The 20,087-nt window shown below is 42.0% G+C and overlaps 1 protein-coding gene across 4 annotated transcripts in view; it reads left to right on the forward strand.

The window, feature by feature from the left end:
- The window catches only part of DRP2 (dystrophin related protein 2), a 1,496,582-nt gene that overhangs the window by 1,215,671 nt on the left and 260,824 nt on the right, over nt 1-20,087 (forward strand). For all 4 annotated transcript variants that reach the window (XM_069613022.1, XM_069613021.1, XM_069613023.1 and 1 more), the window contains one exon: nt 16,711-16,785. In XM_069613022.1, the coding sequence (XP_069469123.1) occupies nt 16,711-16,785 (75 nt within the window). The remainder of the gene's footprint in view (nt 1-16,710; nt 16,786-20,087) is intronic.

Consider the following 20,087-nt stretch of genomic DNA (forward strand, 5'->3'; position numbering starts at 1 on the left):
GGATGAAAAGGGGGCATGCTTAAGGCCTGCTTTATGTGCTTTGGTAATTGTAATCCAGATCCTCGGGGAGAAGAAGCTGATGAGGCAAGCCAGTGGTAAGGACTGGGAGAGGATAAAAGGTGGCAGTGAATCCAGGACAGTGTGGATTGTTCATGTGAATTAAAAGGAGGAAAAGGAGCAATAAAAGAATAAGAGACCAGGTGGAGGAAGGGCGGTGCAGAGAAGTGGTGCGGAGAATTGTCAAGAGCGTGTGCAAGGTAAGGTATTGGTTGCTGAGAGAAGGTGGTGCTTGAGTGTCAGAGAGCATGTAAGGTGAGAGTATTGCAGGGGAATGAAGAGTGGTTGAGAGGGTGAGTGAGAGTGAAAGTAAGGTGATTGTGGGAGAAGATGTGGCGGGAGTATAATGTAGTGGAAGGAGAGTGCAGGTTAAAAGACAACCGTCTAAATGCTGTCTATCCACTCCCTGTGTATGCTCCGCTACTCTCAAGCTAGGTTTGTGCTTTAAACAATAAAATACAAAACAAAAAAAGACGAATGTAGTTGGGGAGGCTGCATTGGTGTGTAGCACAAATTGAGTGGGAGGAGTGGAAACTATTTATTTATTTATTTATTTATTTATTTATTTATTTATTTATTTATTTATTTCTACCGTGCTGGAGTCCGCAGGCATAAGGGCGCCACATGTACACACAGAATCACATTAGACACACAGGTCACATGACAGGATTAGTCTATAGATTTTCAGGCAGGTTTTGTATTAGATTAAGAGAATTATCTAAACTCCGACTAGTGGCGGAGAAGAGATCGGAAGGAGGAGATTGAGTCTAGGGAGGAGAGTGTATTAGTGGGAGAAGCATGTAGTAGTCTGCTTACCGTGCCTGCATGGTAAGCAGTGTTCACAATTACAAAACATGCAAGAATGCCGGGCAGCATCCCTATGGGGTCCACTGGCTTTATGCTGGTGAATAAAATCAGTAGACCCTATAGGGATCTCCAGCATTTACGCCGGCATGAAAATCCATGGCGGGTCAAATACTGGGGTATTTGTGTGGTGGAGAGGAGGGAAGGTCACAGGAAAGGAAGGTCACAATCCACCCCTCCTTTCCCCCATACAAATGATTGAAAATGGGACGTTATTTTCCTGGAAGGCGTTACAGCCTTACTCAAGGCTTTTACGCCTTCCATTAACGTTACATCCCTATGGAACATGAGCACCATGGTCTAATGGAGGAGTGTAAGCAAGGGGTGTAAGTGTGAAATTCGACATGAATGGGAACTCCAGCGAGTGTCCATCTTTGCCAGAGGAGCATTTAAAGAGCAGGTAGTCCAGTGGTTATATATGTGTGGACCACCAGTCAAGGTCACGCAGAATGCAAGTGTTGTCTGTGTTGAAAAGATTCAGTCATTCCTCTAGGAAGTTAGTGTTGTATCCTGGCAGTTGGCTTAATACCTTAGCAAAATATTTCTTTCCAGGGTTACCCCACACTGTGATGATGATCCCTCCTGCCAAGTGAGGATACAATCTTTATGTTCAACCAAATTTGCTAGATCCTTTTTGAGTCTCTTGACTCTTTCTGAGCTAGATTCTACCTTCAATGTTTGCATTTCTTTCAAATGGGCTTCTAATTTAGTTTTAAAGATTTCGATATCAAAATTCTTTTTCATATCTTCTTCTAATGTATTAAGGTCCACCAAGATTTTTTTGGTGGTTTCCTGAGCTGTTTCAATGATCAATACCAGCCAATCTCTCCCACACTTGTTGGCTATATAGCTCTACTTTAATTTGAAATCTGCATCATCTAAAAAGAGCCTGGATTCATTATGTACTAAAGACCCTGAGGTAGTGCTTGGTTCTTCAAATATTGCAACATGATAATGGCATGTAACTCCGTTCATACCAGTCTCTTGCGAGTCTGTGTGAGTTCATTCCATTTATCATCCTTTCCCATGTCACAAAGTTCACTGTCTAGTCCTAACTCTGGTATGGAATTTAGAAGTTTTAAAATATAGTCTTCAGTGTAGGCTAGACTCTTATCTGCGGCTGTCGCCATGATGGTAATCTACCAACTGATATGACCAAAACTCCTCAAAAACAAAAAATGTTTTATAGGTATAGTCCTGAGTGTAAAAGATCCTATCCACTCCACTACTCCGGTGGATCCCTACGAGACAAAAGTTACCTCACAGACAAAATATTTCTTTCCAGGGTTACCCCACACTGTGGTGATAATCCCTCCTACCAAGTGAGGATACAATCTTTATGTTCAACCAAAGGAAGGGATACATAAATAACACAACATATAATACCCTATGATATCAGGTGTCTAAACACAACCATTTAGCAAAATATAGGCTGCGTATTGTGTAATAGATAACAAATGCAATTCTTCCTAAAATATCATTTTTTAATTCATTAACAAATTCAAGCACAAGTATCAAAAAGCACATAAAAAATGAAAAATACATTACAAATACATATACGTCGTGTATATGTATTTTTTATGTGCTTTTTGATACTTGTTGTGTTTAGACACCTGATATCATAGGGTATTATATGTTTTGTTATTTATGTATCCCTTCCTTTGGTTGAACATAAAGATTGTATCCTCACTTGGTAGGAGGGATCATCACCACAGTGTGGGGTAACCCTGGAAAGAAATATTTTGTCTGTGAGGCAACTTTTGTCTCGTAGCGATCCACCGGAGTAGTGGAGTGGATAGGATTTTTTACACTCAGGACTATACCTATAAAACATTCTTTGTTTTTGAGGAGTTTTGGTCATATCAGTTGGTAGATTACCATCATGGCGACAGCCGCAGATAAGAGTCTGGCCTACACTGAAGACTATATTTTAAAACTTCTAAATTCCATATCAGACTTAGGACTAGACAGTGAACTTTGTGACATGGGAAAGGATGATAAATGGAATGAACTCACACAGACTCGCAAGAGACTGGTACGGACAGAGTTACATGACATTATCATGTTGGAATATTTGAAGAACCAACCACTACCTCAGGGTTTTATAGTACATAATGAACCCAGGCTCTTTTTAGATAATGCAGATTTCAAAGTAAAGTGGAGCTATATAGCCAACAAGTGTTGGAGAGATTGGCTGGTATTGATCATTGAAACAGCTCAGGAAACCACCAAAATAATCTTGGTGGACCTTAATACATTAGAAGACGATATGAAAAAGAATTTTGATATTGAAATCTTTAAAACTAAATTAGAAGCCCATTTCAAAGAAATCCAAACATTCAAGGTAGAATCTAGTTCAGAAAGAGTCAAGAGACTCAAAAAGGATCTAGCAAATTTCTCTCATGATAAGGCCTTCCTTTATGTCACAAAGGATTACAACTTTGGAGCCCCTACGGGAGGGCAGAGACCTATTCGAAGAGTGAGATTTAGGAACACTTCATACAGCTCGAGTGAAGAAGGAGCAACATCTAATGATAATGAAGACACCAATGCGGACATTAATAGAGGTAGAAATACAAACACCTCAATGCAAAGAGATCGAAATTCAAGAGGAAATCAAGGTGCAAGGAATGGGTCAAGACGCCCACCTTTTTTAGGCAGAGGCAACAGTCGGCAAGAATGGACAACAGACCGGATGCAGACAAGGAGTTACCGGGGCTGGTAGTTAACATATCCAGTGTGAGTCTATCCAAAGATGAAGAACAATGCTTGAATAAAGGCCTCAATTTTGTAGTGTCCAAATATCACAATCCCTTTGAATTCCGATTGGAATTCAATGCTTTTATGCGGAAAGTGCATTTAAAAGAATTTTTTAAGGATCAATCTTCAGGGGCACATACAAATTTTAGTGGCTTAAGAAATCCATCTACATTTTGTCCCCCTTCTCATACGCACTCTCCTGAATCGGTGGTCTTAAAAAAAAAAGGTCTTACGTGACATAGAAAAACTGGAAACTCAAGGTATTCCTAAAAATTCTAATCTGAGTCAGAAGGAAATTGCGATGTTACGTGACCTGGGTAGAAATGACAAAATTGTTATCCGTCAGGCTGATAAAGGAGGGGCAATTGTTATTTTGAACAAAAAAGATTACATTGAGGAATGTCACAGATTACTAGCAGATAACAACAGCTATCAGAAAATTGACCAAGATCCTAGTCCTGGACTTATCAAAATGATAAGGGAGAAAGTTGACAAAGCAGTAGACCTGCAGTTAATTAGTAAATAGGAAGGAGATTATTTAACTAGGGAAACAGCGAGAATCCCTATCTTCTACATCCGACCTAAACTACATAAAAATAAAGAGAAACCTCTGTGTAGACCCATAGTGTCGGGTGTCAATTCCATCCTTGAACCCTTGTCAAAATTTGTAGACATGTATCTTCGCCCATTTGTAATGAAAATGAAAAGTTTTGTTCAAGATACAAGGGATGCCATTGTGAAAATTGAAGGGATGCCCTTCGATTCGACCAAAGACGTTCTGATGTGTCTAGACATCCAATCGCTGTACACTAATATTCCTCAAAGAGCGACCTTGGAAGTAGTGGAAGAGACATTATTACAACGAGAAGATAACCATCCTGTGAGCAATGCCTTTATTCTTTGGTGTGCTGAAACAGCTTTAGTCAACAAATTTTTTCAATTTCTCTGGCAATTCTACATACAAGTGGAAGGGAAGGCCATGGGTGCTGCCATGGCTCCCAATCTAGCCAATTTGTATGTCGATATGGTTGAACAAATAGTGATTTACTCTGGGGTCAATCCATTTAGACCCCAAAAATACAATGGTTGAGATATATCGACGACGTCTTTGTGGTGTGGCATGGGTCGATCGATGAGGCAAAAACTTATGGTTGAACAATCAAAACAGATATCTGAAATTCACGGCATCTATGAGCTCAATTGAAGTTAACTATTTGTACTTAACAATTTATCACAGAGATAATCAGCTCTGGGTGAAACCCTTTGTGAAAAGTACTGACAGAAATACTCTTCTCCACTATAAGAGCCATCATGCTAAGCATGTTCGTGACATCCTGCCCTTTGGGCAATTTTTGCGTCTTAAACGCAATAGTAGCACCAGACTTGACTATGAAGAGGGGGCTAATATATTAATGGACAGACTGATTGATAAAGGTTACCCTGCAAAAATTGTCAAACAGTCTGCAAAGCGTGCCTTTAATAATAATCGTGAGGACCTCTTTGAAAAGAAAAGTAAAGACAAGCACGAGACTCCTCTGGTGTTCGTCAATACTTTCAGTAATGTCTCCTACAAAGTTAAGAACATTATTTGTAGGACCTGGAAAAAGACCATGACCATTCCTCTTCCACTGTTGGCATTTAAAAAGAGCACTAACATTTGTGACTTAGTAATGAAAAATGATTTACGGAAGATTGGCAATATTGTGGCCACACAAAGTACACTGTGGGGGTTACCTCGAGTAGTGGGACACCACCCCTGCGGCGATTGTGTAATGTGCCCTCTGACATGCAAAATGACCTCTGCAAATCTGGGTTTGAATTCAGAATGGGTTTTAAAGGAACATACAAATTGTCAAACAGAAAATGTAATTTACATGATCAGATGTCCCTGTGCCTTGTAATACATCGATAAAACCAACAGGAAGTGCAAGACACGTATGATTGAACACAAAAGCTGTCTTAAGAACCATACTGACAAAGCCCCGTTAGTTAAACATTTTGATGAGATGGGTCATTCCTTTTTGGAATTTGAATGGTATCTTGAAGAAGGTTAAGGGGAGAACACAGGAAGAAATTAATAGAAAATTAATTAACTTGGAGCAGAAACTCATTTTTCTAACAAATAGCCACGTGACAGGGTTGAATGAAAATATTGAGTGGCATAATATCAAATAAGATCAATATGAGGGGAGCACGGTAATCAGAGTGTTGCACTTCCTGATTGGTCATTTCCTATGTAGTTTTCTATAATTGTTCTGCCTGTAAGAATGTAAAAATGATCACGGGGCAGTTTAATGATTATGAAAATATCTGTAAATTACATTATTTACCAAAGTAGGTTGTCTTATTTCTTTCATTATGCTCATACTGTATGTGTACAATAGATATAAGGGGTGTCATTCTGCTTTATGTACATTTACATGAATACATTGTATTTATGATGCATAATTGAAATTGAAAATATGTTGTAAGCTGCTGAAAAGATTACTACATTTCTGGGTTTTACTTTGGCATCCTATTTGGGGTATTCTCTGTGCATTTTTGGTGCCGTGACACTGTTTGCAATTGCGGGCGCGATGACGCGTGACGTCATCGCGCTATGCGTAATGTGATGACGTCATCACGTTGCACATAACCGCGCATTTGTAATATCAAACGGACGCGTTTTCGGATCTGCTACGCTTTTACAGAGGTTTTGGTCAGACGTTGTATTGCATCACTTTGTGTCACCAGTTAGAGGTAAGAGGAAGGCTGGTATGAGTGGCTAAATCCAGCGATGTGTTGACATTTGGGTTACTTTGTCTAGCATGTTTGGGCTAATGTGGAGTCTGTATTGAACTACAAGTATTCGAATGGCATTGGTGTTTTGGTTTTGCCTGGAATAAAGCGGAAGGGCTTTTTTTGAAGATATACCGCACCTGAACAAGTATGGGCCATTGTTTCGATTGAAAGCATTTAGACAATATTAACTAAGGTAAGGGGCTGATGTTAGCTGAAATACATGTAGGCACATCAGTACTGGTAGAAGTTATACTCATTGAGCCTTTTCTTATTATATGTTGTGTTATTTATGTATCCCTTCCTTTGGTTGAACATAAAGCTTGTGTCCTCACTTGGTAGGAGGGATCATCACCACAGTGTGGTAACCCTGGAAAGTAATATTTTGTCTGTGAGGCAACATTTGTCCCCCTTCTCACACGCACTCTTCTGAATCGGTGGTCTTTGAAAAAAAGGTCTTACGTGACATAGAAAAACTGGAAACTCAAGGAATTCCTAAAAATTCTAATCTGAGTCAGAAGGAAATTGCGATGTTATGTGACCTGGGTAGAAATGACAAAATTGCTGTCCGTCAGGCTGATAAAGGAGGGGCAATTGTTATTTTGAACAAAAAATATTACATTGAGGAATGTCACAGATTACTAGCATACAACAACAGCTATCAGAAAATTGACCAAGATCCTAGTCCTGGACTTATCAAAATGATAAGGGAGAAAGTTAACAAAGCAGTAGACCTGCAGTTAATTAGTATACAGGAAGGAGATTATTTAACTAGGGAAACAGCGATAATCCCTATCTTCTACATCCTACCTAAACTACATAAAAATAAAGAGAAACCTCCGGGTAGACCCATAATGTCGGGTGTCAATTCCATCCTTGAACCCTTGTCAAAATTTGTAGACATTTAGATTCGCCCATTTGTAATGAAAATGAAAAGTTATGTTCAAGATACAAGGGATGCCATTGTGAAAATTGAAGGGATGCCCTTCGATTCGACCAAAGACAGTCTGATGTGCCTAGACATCCAATCGCTGTACACTAATATTCCTCAAAGAGCGACCTTGGAAGTAGTGGAAGAGACATTATTACAACGAAAAGATAACCATCCTGTGAGCAATGCTTTTATTCTTTGGTGTGCTGAAACAGCTTTGGTCAACAACTTTTTTCAATTTCTCCGGCAATTCTACATACAAGTGGAAGGGACGGCCATGGGTGCTGCCATGGCTCCCAATGTAGCCAATTTGTACGTCGATATGGTGGAGCAAACAGTGATTTACTCTGGGGTCAATCCATTTAGACCCCAAATAATACAATGGTTGAGATATATTGACAACGTCTTTGTGGTGTGGCATGGGTCGATCGATGAGGCAAAAACTTTTCTGGCATGGTTGAACAATCAAAACAGATATCTGAAATTCACGGCATCTATGAGCTCAATTGAAGTTAACTATTTGGACGTAACAATTTATCACAGAGATAATCAGCTCTGGGTAAAACCCTTTGTGAAAAGTACTGACAGAAATGCTCTTCTCCACTATAAGAGCCATCATGCTAAGCATGTTCGTGACAACCTGCCCTGCGTCTTAAACGCAATAGTAGCACCAGTCTTGACTATGAAGAGGGGGCTAATATATTAATGGACACACTGATTGATAGAGGTTACCCTGCGAAAATTGTCAAACAGTCTGCAAAGCGTGCCTTTAATAATAATCGTGAGGCCCTCTTTGAAAAGAAAAGTAAAGACAAGCACAAGACTCCTCTGGTGTTGGTCAATACTTTCAGTAATGTCTCCTACAAAGTTAAGGGTTTGAATTCAGAATGGGTTTTAAAGGAACATACAAATTGTCAAACAGAAAATGTAATTTATATGATCAGATGTCCCTGTGCCTTGTTATACATCGGTAAGACCAACAGGAAGGGCAAGACACGTATGATTGAACACAAAAGCTGTCTTAAGAACCATACTGACAAAGCCCCGTTAGTTAAACATTTTGATGAGATGGGTCATTCCTTTTTGGAATTTGAATGGTGTATCTTGAAGAAGGTTAAGGGGAGAACACAGGAAGAAATTAAAATAAAATTAATTAACTTGGAGCAGAAACTAATTTTTCTAACAAATAGCCACGTGACAGGGTTTAATGAAAATATTGAGTGGCATAATATCAAATAAGATCAATATGAGGGGAGCACGGTAATCAGAGTGTTTATTTGATATTATCCCACTCAATATTTTCATTCAACCCTGTCACGTGGCTATTTGTTAGAAAAATTAGTTTCTGCTCCAAGTTAATTAATTTTATTTTAATTTCCTATGTAGTTTTCTATAATTGTTCTGCCTGTAAGAATGTAAAAATGATCATGGGGCAGTTTAATGATTATGAAATATCTGTAACCTACATTATTTACCATAGTAGGTTGTCTTATTTCTTTCATTATGCTCATACTGTATGTGTACAATAGATATAAGGGGTGACATTCTGCTTTATGTACATTCACATGAATACATTGTATTTATGATGCATAATTGAAATTGAAAATATGTTGTAAGCTGCTGAAAAGATTACTACATTTCTGGGTTTTAATTTGGCATCCTATTTGGGGTATTCTCTGTGCATTTTTGGTGCTGTGATACTGTTTGCAATTGCATGCGCAATGACGCGTGACGTCATCGCGCTATGCGTAACATGATGACATCATCACGTTGCACATAACCGCGCATTTGTAATATCAAACAGACGCGTTTTCGGATCTGCTACGCTTTTACAGAAGTTTTGGTCAAACGCTGTATTGAATCACTTTGTCTCACCAGTTAGAGGTAAGAGGAAGGCTGGTATGAGTGGCTAAATCCAGCGATGTGTTGACATTTGGGTTACTTTGTCTAGCATGTTTGGGCTAATGTGGAGTCTGTATTGAACTACTGGTATTCGAATGGCATTGGTGTTTTGGTTTTGCCTAGAATAAAGCGGAAGTGCTTTATTTGAAGATATACGGCACCTGAACAAGTACGGGCCATTGTTTCGATTGAAAACATTTAGACAATATTAACTAAGGTAAGGGGCTGATGTGAGCTGAAATACATATAGGCATATCAGTACTGGTAGAAGTTGTACTCATTGAGCCTTTTGTTTTCATCATACACTTGGGGCTGTAGAAATCAAAAGTCTGGCATGTATCCATGGAATTGAACCATTGAAGATTTGTCGCCATATGATTCAAGAGAGGATTAAATACCTTTCTCCATTACGAAGAGCTCTGTCTCCATTGTCATGGGTGAGGTTAAAATCTATATCCACTGATAGTTGTGGTGTTGTGGTTTAATAAGCTGGTGAATATTTATCATTGCACAATATTGAGAGTAGTTGTTTCTTCAATTGGTTGTAGGTTCTGGTCCATGAGAGTGTACTTTCCATTCTACTAGAAAGGTGATGAACAAGAATTGGAATTGTGTACGAACTTGAAGACATTTATCTCTACAAGTTCACAGTTCAGGTATATTATTAATTACATACTTGTCCTCCCTATTGGTGATTAGGGTTTGGCTAGGTTTATTAATCAAACCCAAGATGCCCACTTAGTAATGTGTATGTGTTTTTGTTTTTTAGTATGTACCCTTAGATATAGGAGTTTGATGTGTAGAGGAACGAAAAGAGATCTACCAACAGCACAAGTCAAATCTCTGCCCCTGAAGAATGTCCCGTTATTTACAACAATAAGGACAGAAACTTATATAAGTTGGGCTATGTCAATACAGTAGAAAGCAAGACAAATTGGGTTGCTACTGTATTTGAGATTTCAAGTATTTGTCAACTTGATTGTGTGAGGTGGAACATGAACTTTTTTATCATTGTATATTGCCATGTCGTGTATATGTATTTTTTATGTGCTTTTTGATACTTGTGCTTGAATTTGTTAATGAATTAAAAAATGATATTTTAGGAAAAACTGCATGTGTTATCTATTACACAATAAGCAGCCTATATTTTGCTAAATGGTTGTGTTTAGACACCTGATATCATAGGGTATTATATGTTGTGTTATTTATGTATTAATACCTTAGCACCCAACCAGGATCTCTCGGCCAAACTGTTGTCTATTCCAGTTCTCCCCATCGCCGCCTGCCTCCAAGTTTTTTCACCCGCCCTCCAGCACCCCCTTTTAGCCTCCCATCTCCTGCAACCCAATGCAACTGTGGTCCTCAACCACCATCCTCTCCCTGGCAAACGCACGAGACCATCATGAAAATGGAAGACTAGTTCCCTGTGCATTGCCATTTCCATCCATCCTGTCATTTGTTTATGAGACTTAAACAGTGGGTTGAATGCCATTAAGCCCATTTCGGCATTCCATATAAGGACTCTTATCATCTCTCGCCACTTCCTTCCCATCTCCAGCCACTTCCTTCCCTTTCTATCTCTTGTCACTTCATTCCCTTTTCATCTCTTGTCGCTTCATTCCCTTTCCATCTCTTGTCACTTCATTCCCTTTCCATCTCTTGCCATTTCATTCCCTTTCCATCTATCGCCTCTTCTTTCCCTTTCCATCTCTTGTCACTTCATTCCCTTTCTATCTCTCGCCACTTCCTTCCCTTTCTATCTCTTGTCACTTCATTCCCTTTCCATCTCTTGTCACTTCATTCCCTTTCTATCTCTCGCCACTTCCTTCCGTTTCCATCTCTTGTAGCTTCATTTCCTTTCCACCTCTTGTCACTTGTTTCCCTTTCCATCTCTTGTCACTGCATTCCGTTTCCATCTCTTGTTGCTTCATACCCTTTCCATCTCTTGCCACTTCATTCCCTGTCGATCTCTCGGCGCTTCATTCCCTTTCTATCTCTCGCCACTTCCTTACCTTTGCATCTCTCACCGATTCATTCCCTTTCTATCTCCCGTCACTTCCTTCCCTTTCCATCTCTTGTCACTTCATTCCCTTTCCATCTGTTGTCACTTCATTCCCTTTCCATCTGCTGCCACTTCATTCCCTTTCCATCTCTCGTTGCTTCATTCCCTTTCCATCTCTCGCCAACTTCCTTCCCTTTCCATCTGTTGTCGCTTCATTCCCTTTCTGTGTCTCGTCATTTCATTCCCTTTCCATCTCTTGTCGCTTCATTTCCTTTCCATCTCTTGCCACTTCCTTCCCTTTCCATCTCCTGCCACTTCATTCCCTTTCCATCTCTTGTCACTTCATTTCCTTTCCATCTCTCGCCACTTCCTTCCCATCTCTTGTCGCTTCATTTCCTTTCCATCTCTTGCCACTTCCTTCCCTTTCCATCTCCTGCCACTTCATTCCCTTTCCATCTCTTGTCACTTCATTCCCTTTCCATCTCTCGTCGCTTCATTCCCTTTCCATCTCTCGCCACTTCCTTCCCTTTCCATCTCTTGTTGCTTCCTTCCCCTTTCCATCTCTTGCCACTTCTTTCCCTTTCCATCTCTCGTCACTTCATTCCCTTTCCATCTCTTGTCACTTAATTTCCTTTCCATCTCTCGCCACTTCCTTCCCTTTCCATCTCTTGTCGCTTCATTCCCTTTCCATCTCCTGCCACTTCATTCCCTTTCCATCTCTTGTCACTTCATTCCTTCCCTTTCCATCTCTTGTCGCTTCTTTCCCTTTCCATCACTTGTCGCTTCATTCCCTTTCCATCTCTTGCCACTTCTTTCCCTTTCCATCTCTTGTTGCTTCATTCCCTTTCCATCTCTTGTCGCTTCATTCCCTTTCCATCTCTTGCCACTTCTTTCCCTTTGCTCTCTCGCCGCTTCATTCCCTTTCCATCTCTTGCCGCTTCATTCCCTTTCCATCACTTGTCATTTCATTCCCTTTCCATCTCTCGCCGCTTCCTTCCCTTTCCATCTCTTGCCGCTTCATTCCCTTTCTATCTGTTGTCACTTCATTCCCTTTCCATCTCTTGTCACTTCATTCTCTTTCTATCTCTTGCTACTTCATTCCCTTTCCATCTCTCGCCGCTTCATTCCCTTTCCATCTCTCGCCACTTCCTTCCCTTTCCATCTCTCGCCGCTTCATTCCCTTTCCATCTCCCGCCACTTCCTTCCCTTTTCATCTCTTGTTGCTTCATTCCCTTTGCATCTCTTGTCGCTTCATTCCCTTTCCACCTCTTGCCACTTCATTCCCTTTCCATCTCTTGCCACTTCATTCCCTTTCTATCTCTTGTCACTTCATTGCCTTTCCATCTCTCACTACTTCCTTCCCTTTCCATCTCTTGTCACTTCATTCCCTTTCCATCTCTTGTCACTTCATTCTCTTTCTATCTCTTGCTACTTCATTCCCTTTCCATCTCTCGCCGCTTCATTCCCTTTCCATCTCTCGCCACTTCCTTCCCTTTCCTTCTCTCGCCGCTTCATTCCCTTTCCATCTCCCGCCACTTCCTTCCCTTTTCATCTCTTGTTGCTTCATTCCCTTTGCATCTCTTGTCGCTTCATTCCCTTTCCACCTCTTGCCACTTCATTCCCTTTCCATCTCTTGCCACTTCATTCCCTTTCTATCTCTTGTCACTTCATTGCCTTTCCATCTCTCACTACTTCCTTCCCTTTCTATCTCTTGTCACTTCATTGCCTTTCCATCTCTCACTACTTCCTTCCCTTTCCATCTCTTGTCGCTTCATTCCCTTTCCATCTCTCGCCACTTCCTTCCCTTTCCATTTCTTGTTGCTTCATTCCCCTTTCCATCTCTTGCCACTTCTTTCCCTTTCCATCTCTCGTCACTTCATTCCCTTTCCATCTCTTGTCACTTAATTTCCTTTCCATCTCTCGCCACTTCCTTCCCTTTCCATCTCTTGTCGCTTCATTCCCTTTCCATCTCCTGCCACTTCATTCCCTTTCCATCTCTTGTCACTTCATTCCTTCCCTTTCCATCTCGTGTCGCTTCTTTCCCTTTCCATCACTTGTCGCTTCATTCCCTTTCCATCTCTTGCCACTTCTTTCCCTTTCCATCTCTTGTTGCTTCATTCCCTTTCCATCTCTTGTTGCTTCATTCCCTTTCCATCTCTTGCCACTTCTTTCCCTTTGCTCTCTCGCCGCTTCATTCCCTTTGCATCTCTTGCCGCTTCATTCCCTTTCCATCACTTGTCATTTCATTCCCTTTCCATCTCTCGCCACTTCCTTCCCTTTCCTGCCACTTCATTCCCTTTCCATCTCTTGTCACTTCATTCCCTTTCCATCTCTCGTCGCTTCATTCCCTTTCCATCTCTCGCCACTTCCTTCCCTTTCCATTTCTTGTTGCTTCATTCCCCTTTCCATCTCTTGCCACTTCTTTCCCTTTCCATCTCTCGTCAGTTCATTCCCTTTCCATCTCTTGTCACTTAATTTCCTTTCCATCTCTCGCCACTTCCTTCCCTTTCCATCTCTTGTCGCTTCATTCCCTTTCCATCTCCTGCCACTTCATTCCCTTTCCATCTCTTGTCACTTCATTCCTTCCCTTTCCATCTCTTGTCGCTTCTTTCCCTTTCCATCACTTGTCGCTTCATTCCCTTTCCATCTCTTGCCACTTCTTTCCCTTTCCATCTATTGTTGCTTCATTCCCTTTCCATCTCTTGTCGCTTCATTCCCTTTCCATCTCTTGCCACTTCTTTCCCTTTGCTCTCTCGCCGCTTCATTCCCTTTCCATCTCTTGCCGCTTCATTCCCTTTCCATCACTTGTTATTTCATTCCCTTTCCATCTCTCGCCGCTTCCTTCCCTTTCCATCTCTTGCCGCTTCATTCCCTTTCTATCTGTTGTCACTTCATTCCCTTTCCATCTCTTGTCACTTCATTCTCTTTCTATCTCTTGCCACTTCATTCCCTTTCCATCTCTCGCCGCTTCATTCCCTTTCCATCTCTCGCCACTTCCTTCCCTTTCCATCTCTCGCCGCTTCATTCCCTTTCCATCTCCCGCCACTTCCTTCCCTTTCCATCTCTTGTTGCTTCATTCCCTTTGCATCTCTTGTCGCTTCATTCCCTTTCCACCTCTTGCCACTTCATTCCCTTTCCATCTCTTGCCACTTCATTCCCTTTCTATCTCTTGTCACTTCATTGCCTTTCCATCTCTCACCACTTCCTTCCCTTTGCATCTCTTGTTGCTTCATTCCCTTTCCATCTCTCGCCACTTCCATCCCTTTTGTATCTCCTGTCCCTTCCTTCCCTTTCCATCTATTGTCACTTAATTGCCTTTCCATCTCTTGTCGCTTCATTCCCTTTCCATCTCTTGTCGCTTCATTCCCTTTCCATCTCTTGCCACTTCATTCCCTTTGCATCTCTTGTCGTTTCATTCCCTTTCCATCTCTCGCCACTTCATTCCCTTTCTATCTCTTGTCACTTCATTCCCTTTCCATCTCTCGCCACTTCCTTCCCTTTGCATCTCTTGTTGCTTCATTCCCTTTTCATCTCTCGCCACTTCCTTCCCTTTCTATCTCTTGTCACTTCCTTCCCTTTCCATCTCTTGTCACTTCATTCCCTTTCCATCTCTCATCGCTTCATTCACTTTCCATCTCTCGCCACTTCCTTCCCTTTCCATCTCTCGTCACTTCATTGCCTTTCCATCTCTTGTCGCTTCATTCCTTTTGCATCTCTTGTCACTTCATTCCCTTTCCATCTCTTGTCGCTTCATTCCTTTTGCATCTCTTGCCCCTCATTCCCTTTGCATCTCTTGTCGTTTCATTCCCTTTCCATCTCTCGCCACTTCATTCCCTTTCCATCTCTCGCCACTTCCTTCCCTTTGCATCTCTTGTTGCTTCATTCCCTTTTCATCTCTCGCCACTTCCTTCCCTTTTTTATCTCTTGTCACTTCCTTCCCTTTCCATCTCTTGTTGCTTCATTCTCTTTCCATCTCTCGCCACTTCCTTCCCTTTCCATCTCTTGTCGCTTCATTCCTTTTGCATCTCTTGTCACTTCATTCCCTTTCCATCTCTTGCCACTTCGATCCCTTTCCATCTCATGCCATTTCACTCCCTTTCCATCTCTTGTCGTTTCACTCCCTTTCCATCTCTCGCCACTTCATTCCCTTTCTATCTCTTGTCACTTCATTCCCTTTCCATCTCTCGCCACTTCCTTCCCTTTGCATCTCTTGTTGCTTCATTCCCTTTTCATCTCTCGCCACTTCCTTCCCTTTCTATCTCTTGTCACTTCCTTCCCTTTCCATCTCTTGTTGCTTCATTCCCTTTCCATCTCTCGCCACTTCCTTCCCTTTCCATCTCTTATCGCTTCATTCTCTTTCCATCTCTCGCCACTTTCTTCCCTTTCCATCTCTTGTCGCTTCATTCCTTTTGCATCTCTTGTCACTTCATTCCCTTTCCATCTCTTGTCGCTTCATTCCTTTTGCATCTCTTGCCCCTTCATTCCCTTTGCATCTCTTGTCGCTTCATTCTCTTTCCATCTCTCGCCACTTCCTTCCCTTTCCATCTCTTGTCGCTTCATTCCTTTTGCATCTCTTGTCACTTCATTCCCTTTCCATCTCTTGCCACTTCGTTCCCTTTCCATCTCATGCCACTTCATTCCCTTTCCATCTCTTGTCGCTTCATTCCCTTTCCATCTCTTGCCACTTCATTCCCTTTCCATCTCTTGCCACTTCATTCCCTTTCCATCTCATGCCACTTCATTCCCTTTCCATCTCTTGTCCTTCATTCCCTTTCCATCTCATGCCACTTCTTTCCCTTTCCATCTATTGTCGCTTCATTCCCTTCCCATCTCTTGTCGCTTCATTCCCTTTCCATCTCTTGTCACTTCATTCCCTTTCCATCTCTTGCCTCTTATTTTCCTTACCTAATTTTACCTCCCCTCACCTGACCTCAGCTCATCGTCCCTTTGCTTTTTTATTTCCTTTTCTCCCCCTCCTTACTCCTCTCCCCTTCTCCTCCATTGCATTTATTTCCTTTCTATCCTAGTCACCTCTCTTCACTCCCCTTTTCTTACTCTTTTATTGCTATTCTTCTTTAATTTTCCTTTCCTCTTCCGTCCCTTACCTTTCCATTTAATGTTCTTTACGTCCGCCAAAACCCCACTTTCCTCCTGGCTTTGGCCCTTGTCTTCTCTCCCATTGGTGTATTTTAGAACCAGCGTATACTAGCTCAAATGAAATCAGCATGGCAACGGTTTTCTCTTCTCTTTTTATTGCTTATTCACCCGTTCCGAATCATAAGCTATTGTTGTCCTCTTTGCTCCTGTGCGATTCCTAAGACACAGTAAAGAACTGTTTTCTGCTGGAAGGCAGTGGGGAGGTTATAAGGTTACAAGGCAGAAGGTAATGCTGTTTTTCCTTCTTTCTGTCCTACAGCTGACCTGAACAATATCAAGTTTTCGGCCTATCGGACAGCGATGAAACTCCGCAGAATCCAGAAGGCTCTTCGCTGTAAGGAGCTTTTTCTCTGACTTGTCTCGTTTGTAATGGTTCTATGTCATCTGTTTCTCTGATTCATGACTGGTACTGAGTAAGGATGTGGAGACTTCGTTGGGTACAGGTGTGGACTGGCCTGTAGGGAACTCTAGAGATTTCCCAGTAGGCCTCTGCACCCAGGGCCTCTTTTGTGTGGTAACCTATTTTATTTCCAAATGTTCTAATAGAAGAAGGGTGGGGCTTGCTGAAATATGGGGCCACTTTGAACATTATTTTCAGGGTCGCTTTTGGTTCCCAGCCCACCACTGGTTGGGTACCTTCTTAAGATAGGATTCTGGTGACTATCCACTACAGGCAATTGATCCCCTGAGCAAATTTCAGACATACATTGCACAGGGGACACTGCGAGTTAGGCACAGACTGGTGCAGAGCCACGGTGCACTGCATGGCACAGACCCTTTCATTCACTTCTGGTGCAACAAACCTTCACAATGTGGTCACATCAGTACAGATTACCGTGCCCACAAGCCTCATTACGAAGTTGGAGGCAGCTATGGCGCTATTAGCGCCATGGCTGCCTCCAAACTCGTTCCGACTCCGCCCTGGTGAATGGAGCAATTACCGGTTCATTCCAAGGTTGGCGGGACCGGTAATTCCCCATTCACCAGGACCATTCCCCATACCCATTTGAGCCCCCATAGGGCTCAATGGGAATGGGGAAGGCGCTAATAATGGTACCGCAAATTGCTGGGTGAGTTTGTTTGCTGACACCAGGCTTGGTCCATTAGTAGTCACTGCTTCTGTTGAAGTGGCAGCTGTTGCAGTTTTCCCTGGTCCCATGAAGCTATTGCCTGGTTTCCAGCCAAGAGACAATGACAGCTCTGTTGAGACAAGTTCAATATAGTTCTCTTTTGCCGCAACGCCATTTCTAGGAGCCCAATTCTTTGTTTTTAACAATTGATCACGAGCCCTTCCTTCTGCATATCTGTAGTGCAGTAATAAGGATGGAACTTCTCGGAATGGCGATCCAGCAAGCACCATCTGCCCGCATTGCGGCTCTGAGGTGAACAAAACACATGTATTCACTCATGTAACAATTTCCAAGATGTGCTTGGGTCTTGCCGGCATTTCTGGATTTCTCTCTACGGAGAAGACACTTAGAGACCCAAGGGAACAGGTTGAGGGCAGGACACACAAAACCAGACAAGCATGACTCAACCGTACCCCGTTACTCAGACCCACCACTCCATTTAAAGTAGATTCCGGCAATTAAATGTTTTAATTTCCAGCAACGTGTACCTCTCATTGTCATGTTTTTAATGATGGTACACATGCGTATATATGCGATACACAGGAGATCATGGAAAGTAACCATCTATACTGCACAGCATGTGTTCTGCGACTTATACTCACGGCCCTTCTGCGAAAAAATCAAAATGGTCTCCTTTATTAGCTTAAGTGCCAGGCTATTATGCAAGTCTATGCAAAAAGGGCGAGCATACGAGCATACTCGTCCTTGGCACTTAATGGGTTAATAGTGTTCCCTCCAAGTACAATAGCTGTGTCTGCCCCTGATGCTCCTCAAAGTAGGTCAACTTTGTATTTCATTTTCACTTTTAATTACAATATCACATTATTAATAGTAAGAAATGACAGTGGCATCAGATGAAAGAGACTGCATCTTTGAAATGCCAAGAAAGCTTAATCTTCCTTGAAACATTAAAGAAAACATGCCATCCCAGTGTCCACGTTTCAACAGTGTGCATTGTCTAGCAGACTGGATCTTTTAATATTTAATTTGTAGTACTAAATAATTAATGTATGATATTGAATGCATGATTTATAAATATTGATCTATTATTTTGAAAATTGCAATTAATCTAATCTACTCCTCTTGAATGGGTCTTAAATCGGTCAAATGGCTCACCCATCAAATATGTGATCGCACACACATTAGAACAGGTCTTTCTCATAAGTAATAATCACTGACGACTCTGTGGCAGTCATCACTGTGGCAAAGAGCCCACTCTCCATGCCAATGCAATGCTTCTGTCTTTCAAGACATGCACTGTTATGACCAGGATACTTTTGCAGATGTATTCTACCAGCCCTCCTTTCATTATCACGCCGAGGATATGTCTGATAAATCAATATTGCACCCAATAAACTGCCAATCATATATCTGGCAAGATTTTGGGCTTCATTACAAGTTGGCCTGTCCGGAAATAAAGTTCCAGTAATAATGTATACCAGCACTTTTCCAGACCGGCCGGTAGGGTGAACGATTTACCTCCAGCTCTGAGCTGGAGGTATATCCGCCAGCCTACCGGCAAAAAACGGCCAGTATTACCGGCCCGGTAACACCGGTGCCAGTAATACCAGCAAATACCCCCATGGAGTCCTGTGGGACTCCATGGAATGGGGATTTACCAGCGTTTCGGCACTTGGAATTGGCCAGTAATCCCAGCAGACCAAGCAGCAGAAACGGTATTAAAGTTTTCTGGTGGTAGCAAATGCGTAATGAGCTTCAAAAAGCTGGTGGAATAGCAAAGTCTCTTGGCAATTTCTAGGGGACATCGCTCCTTTCCTATTTTCCCCACCAAAGGACTCACCTTTCAGGCAAGGGACATCACCCTTTCTGTACTTTTGATCCCAGTTGCTATTGCACTCCTAGGTTGTGTTTTCACTTCTAGGTTGTGCCATGCTGAATTTCTGCTTCTCGTTTTCATTTGAATCTTAGGTTGTTCCTTCTGGGACCTTACTTCCATGCTGCCCCACTGTGGCCCTATTCCTAGGTTGGACACTATTTTGGTCTACTCATAGAGAGTTACCCACTGTGTTTTTATTATTACAGGTTTTGCCCCCACTGCATTTCTGCACCTCATTGTAATTGCATCCGTATGCTGTGACCAACTGTTACCTCAATGCTAGGTTCTGCCCACCTCCAAACGTATGCCTAGCTTATGTGAGCATGAGAACAGATAAAATATTGCATGGCAAGTGTATAGAAACAATTTACAGTGTGTCACAACATAGGTGCGAAATCACTATGGGAATCACCATAGGAGTAAGATCAAAATTGGGGGAAGAACATACAGTGGGTCACAACCTAAGTGCCTTGCCTAAGTCACCAAGGGGGCACCGCCGAGCGGTAAAAATCACAATAACAATGGTGCACAATGTAGGAGTAAAATACAGCAGGTATTGTAAATAAAGGGGGAGGGGGACAACCTACCAGATATAATTGAACTGCAAACAGTGGGGAGCAGAGCCACTCAATTGCAATTGAGGCACAATCTAAGCAGAGCACAATGGGG

The sequence above is a fragment of the Ambystoma mexicanum genome, chromosome 5p, assembly GCF_040938575.1.
Source record: "Ambystoma mexicanum isolate Mex_15411 chromosome 5p, UKY_AmexF1_1, whole genome shotgun sequence".
NCBI lineage: Eukaryota > Metazoa > Chordata > Amphibia > Caudata > Ambystomatidae > Ambystoma > Ambystoma mexicanum.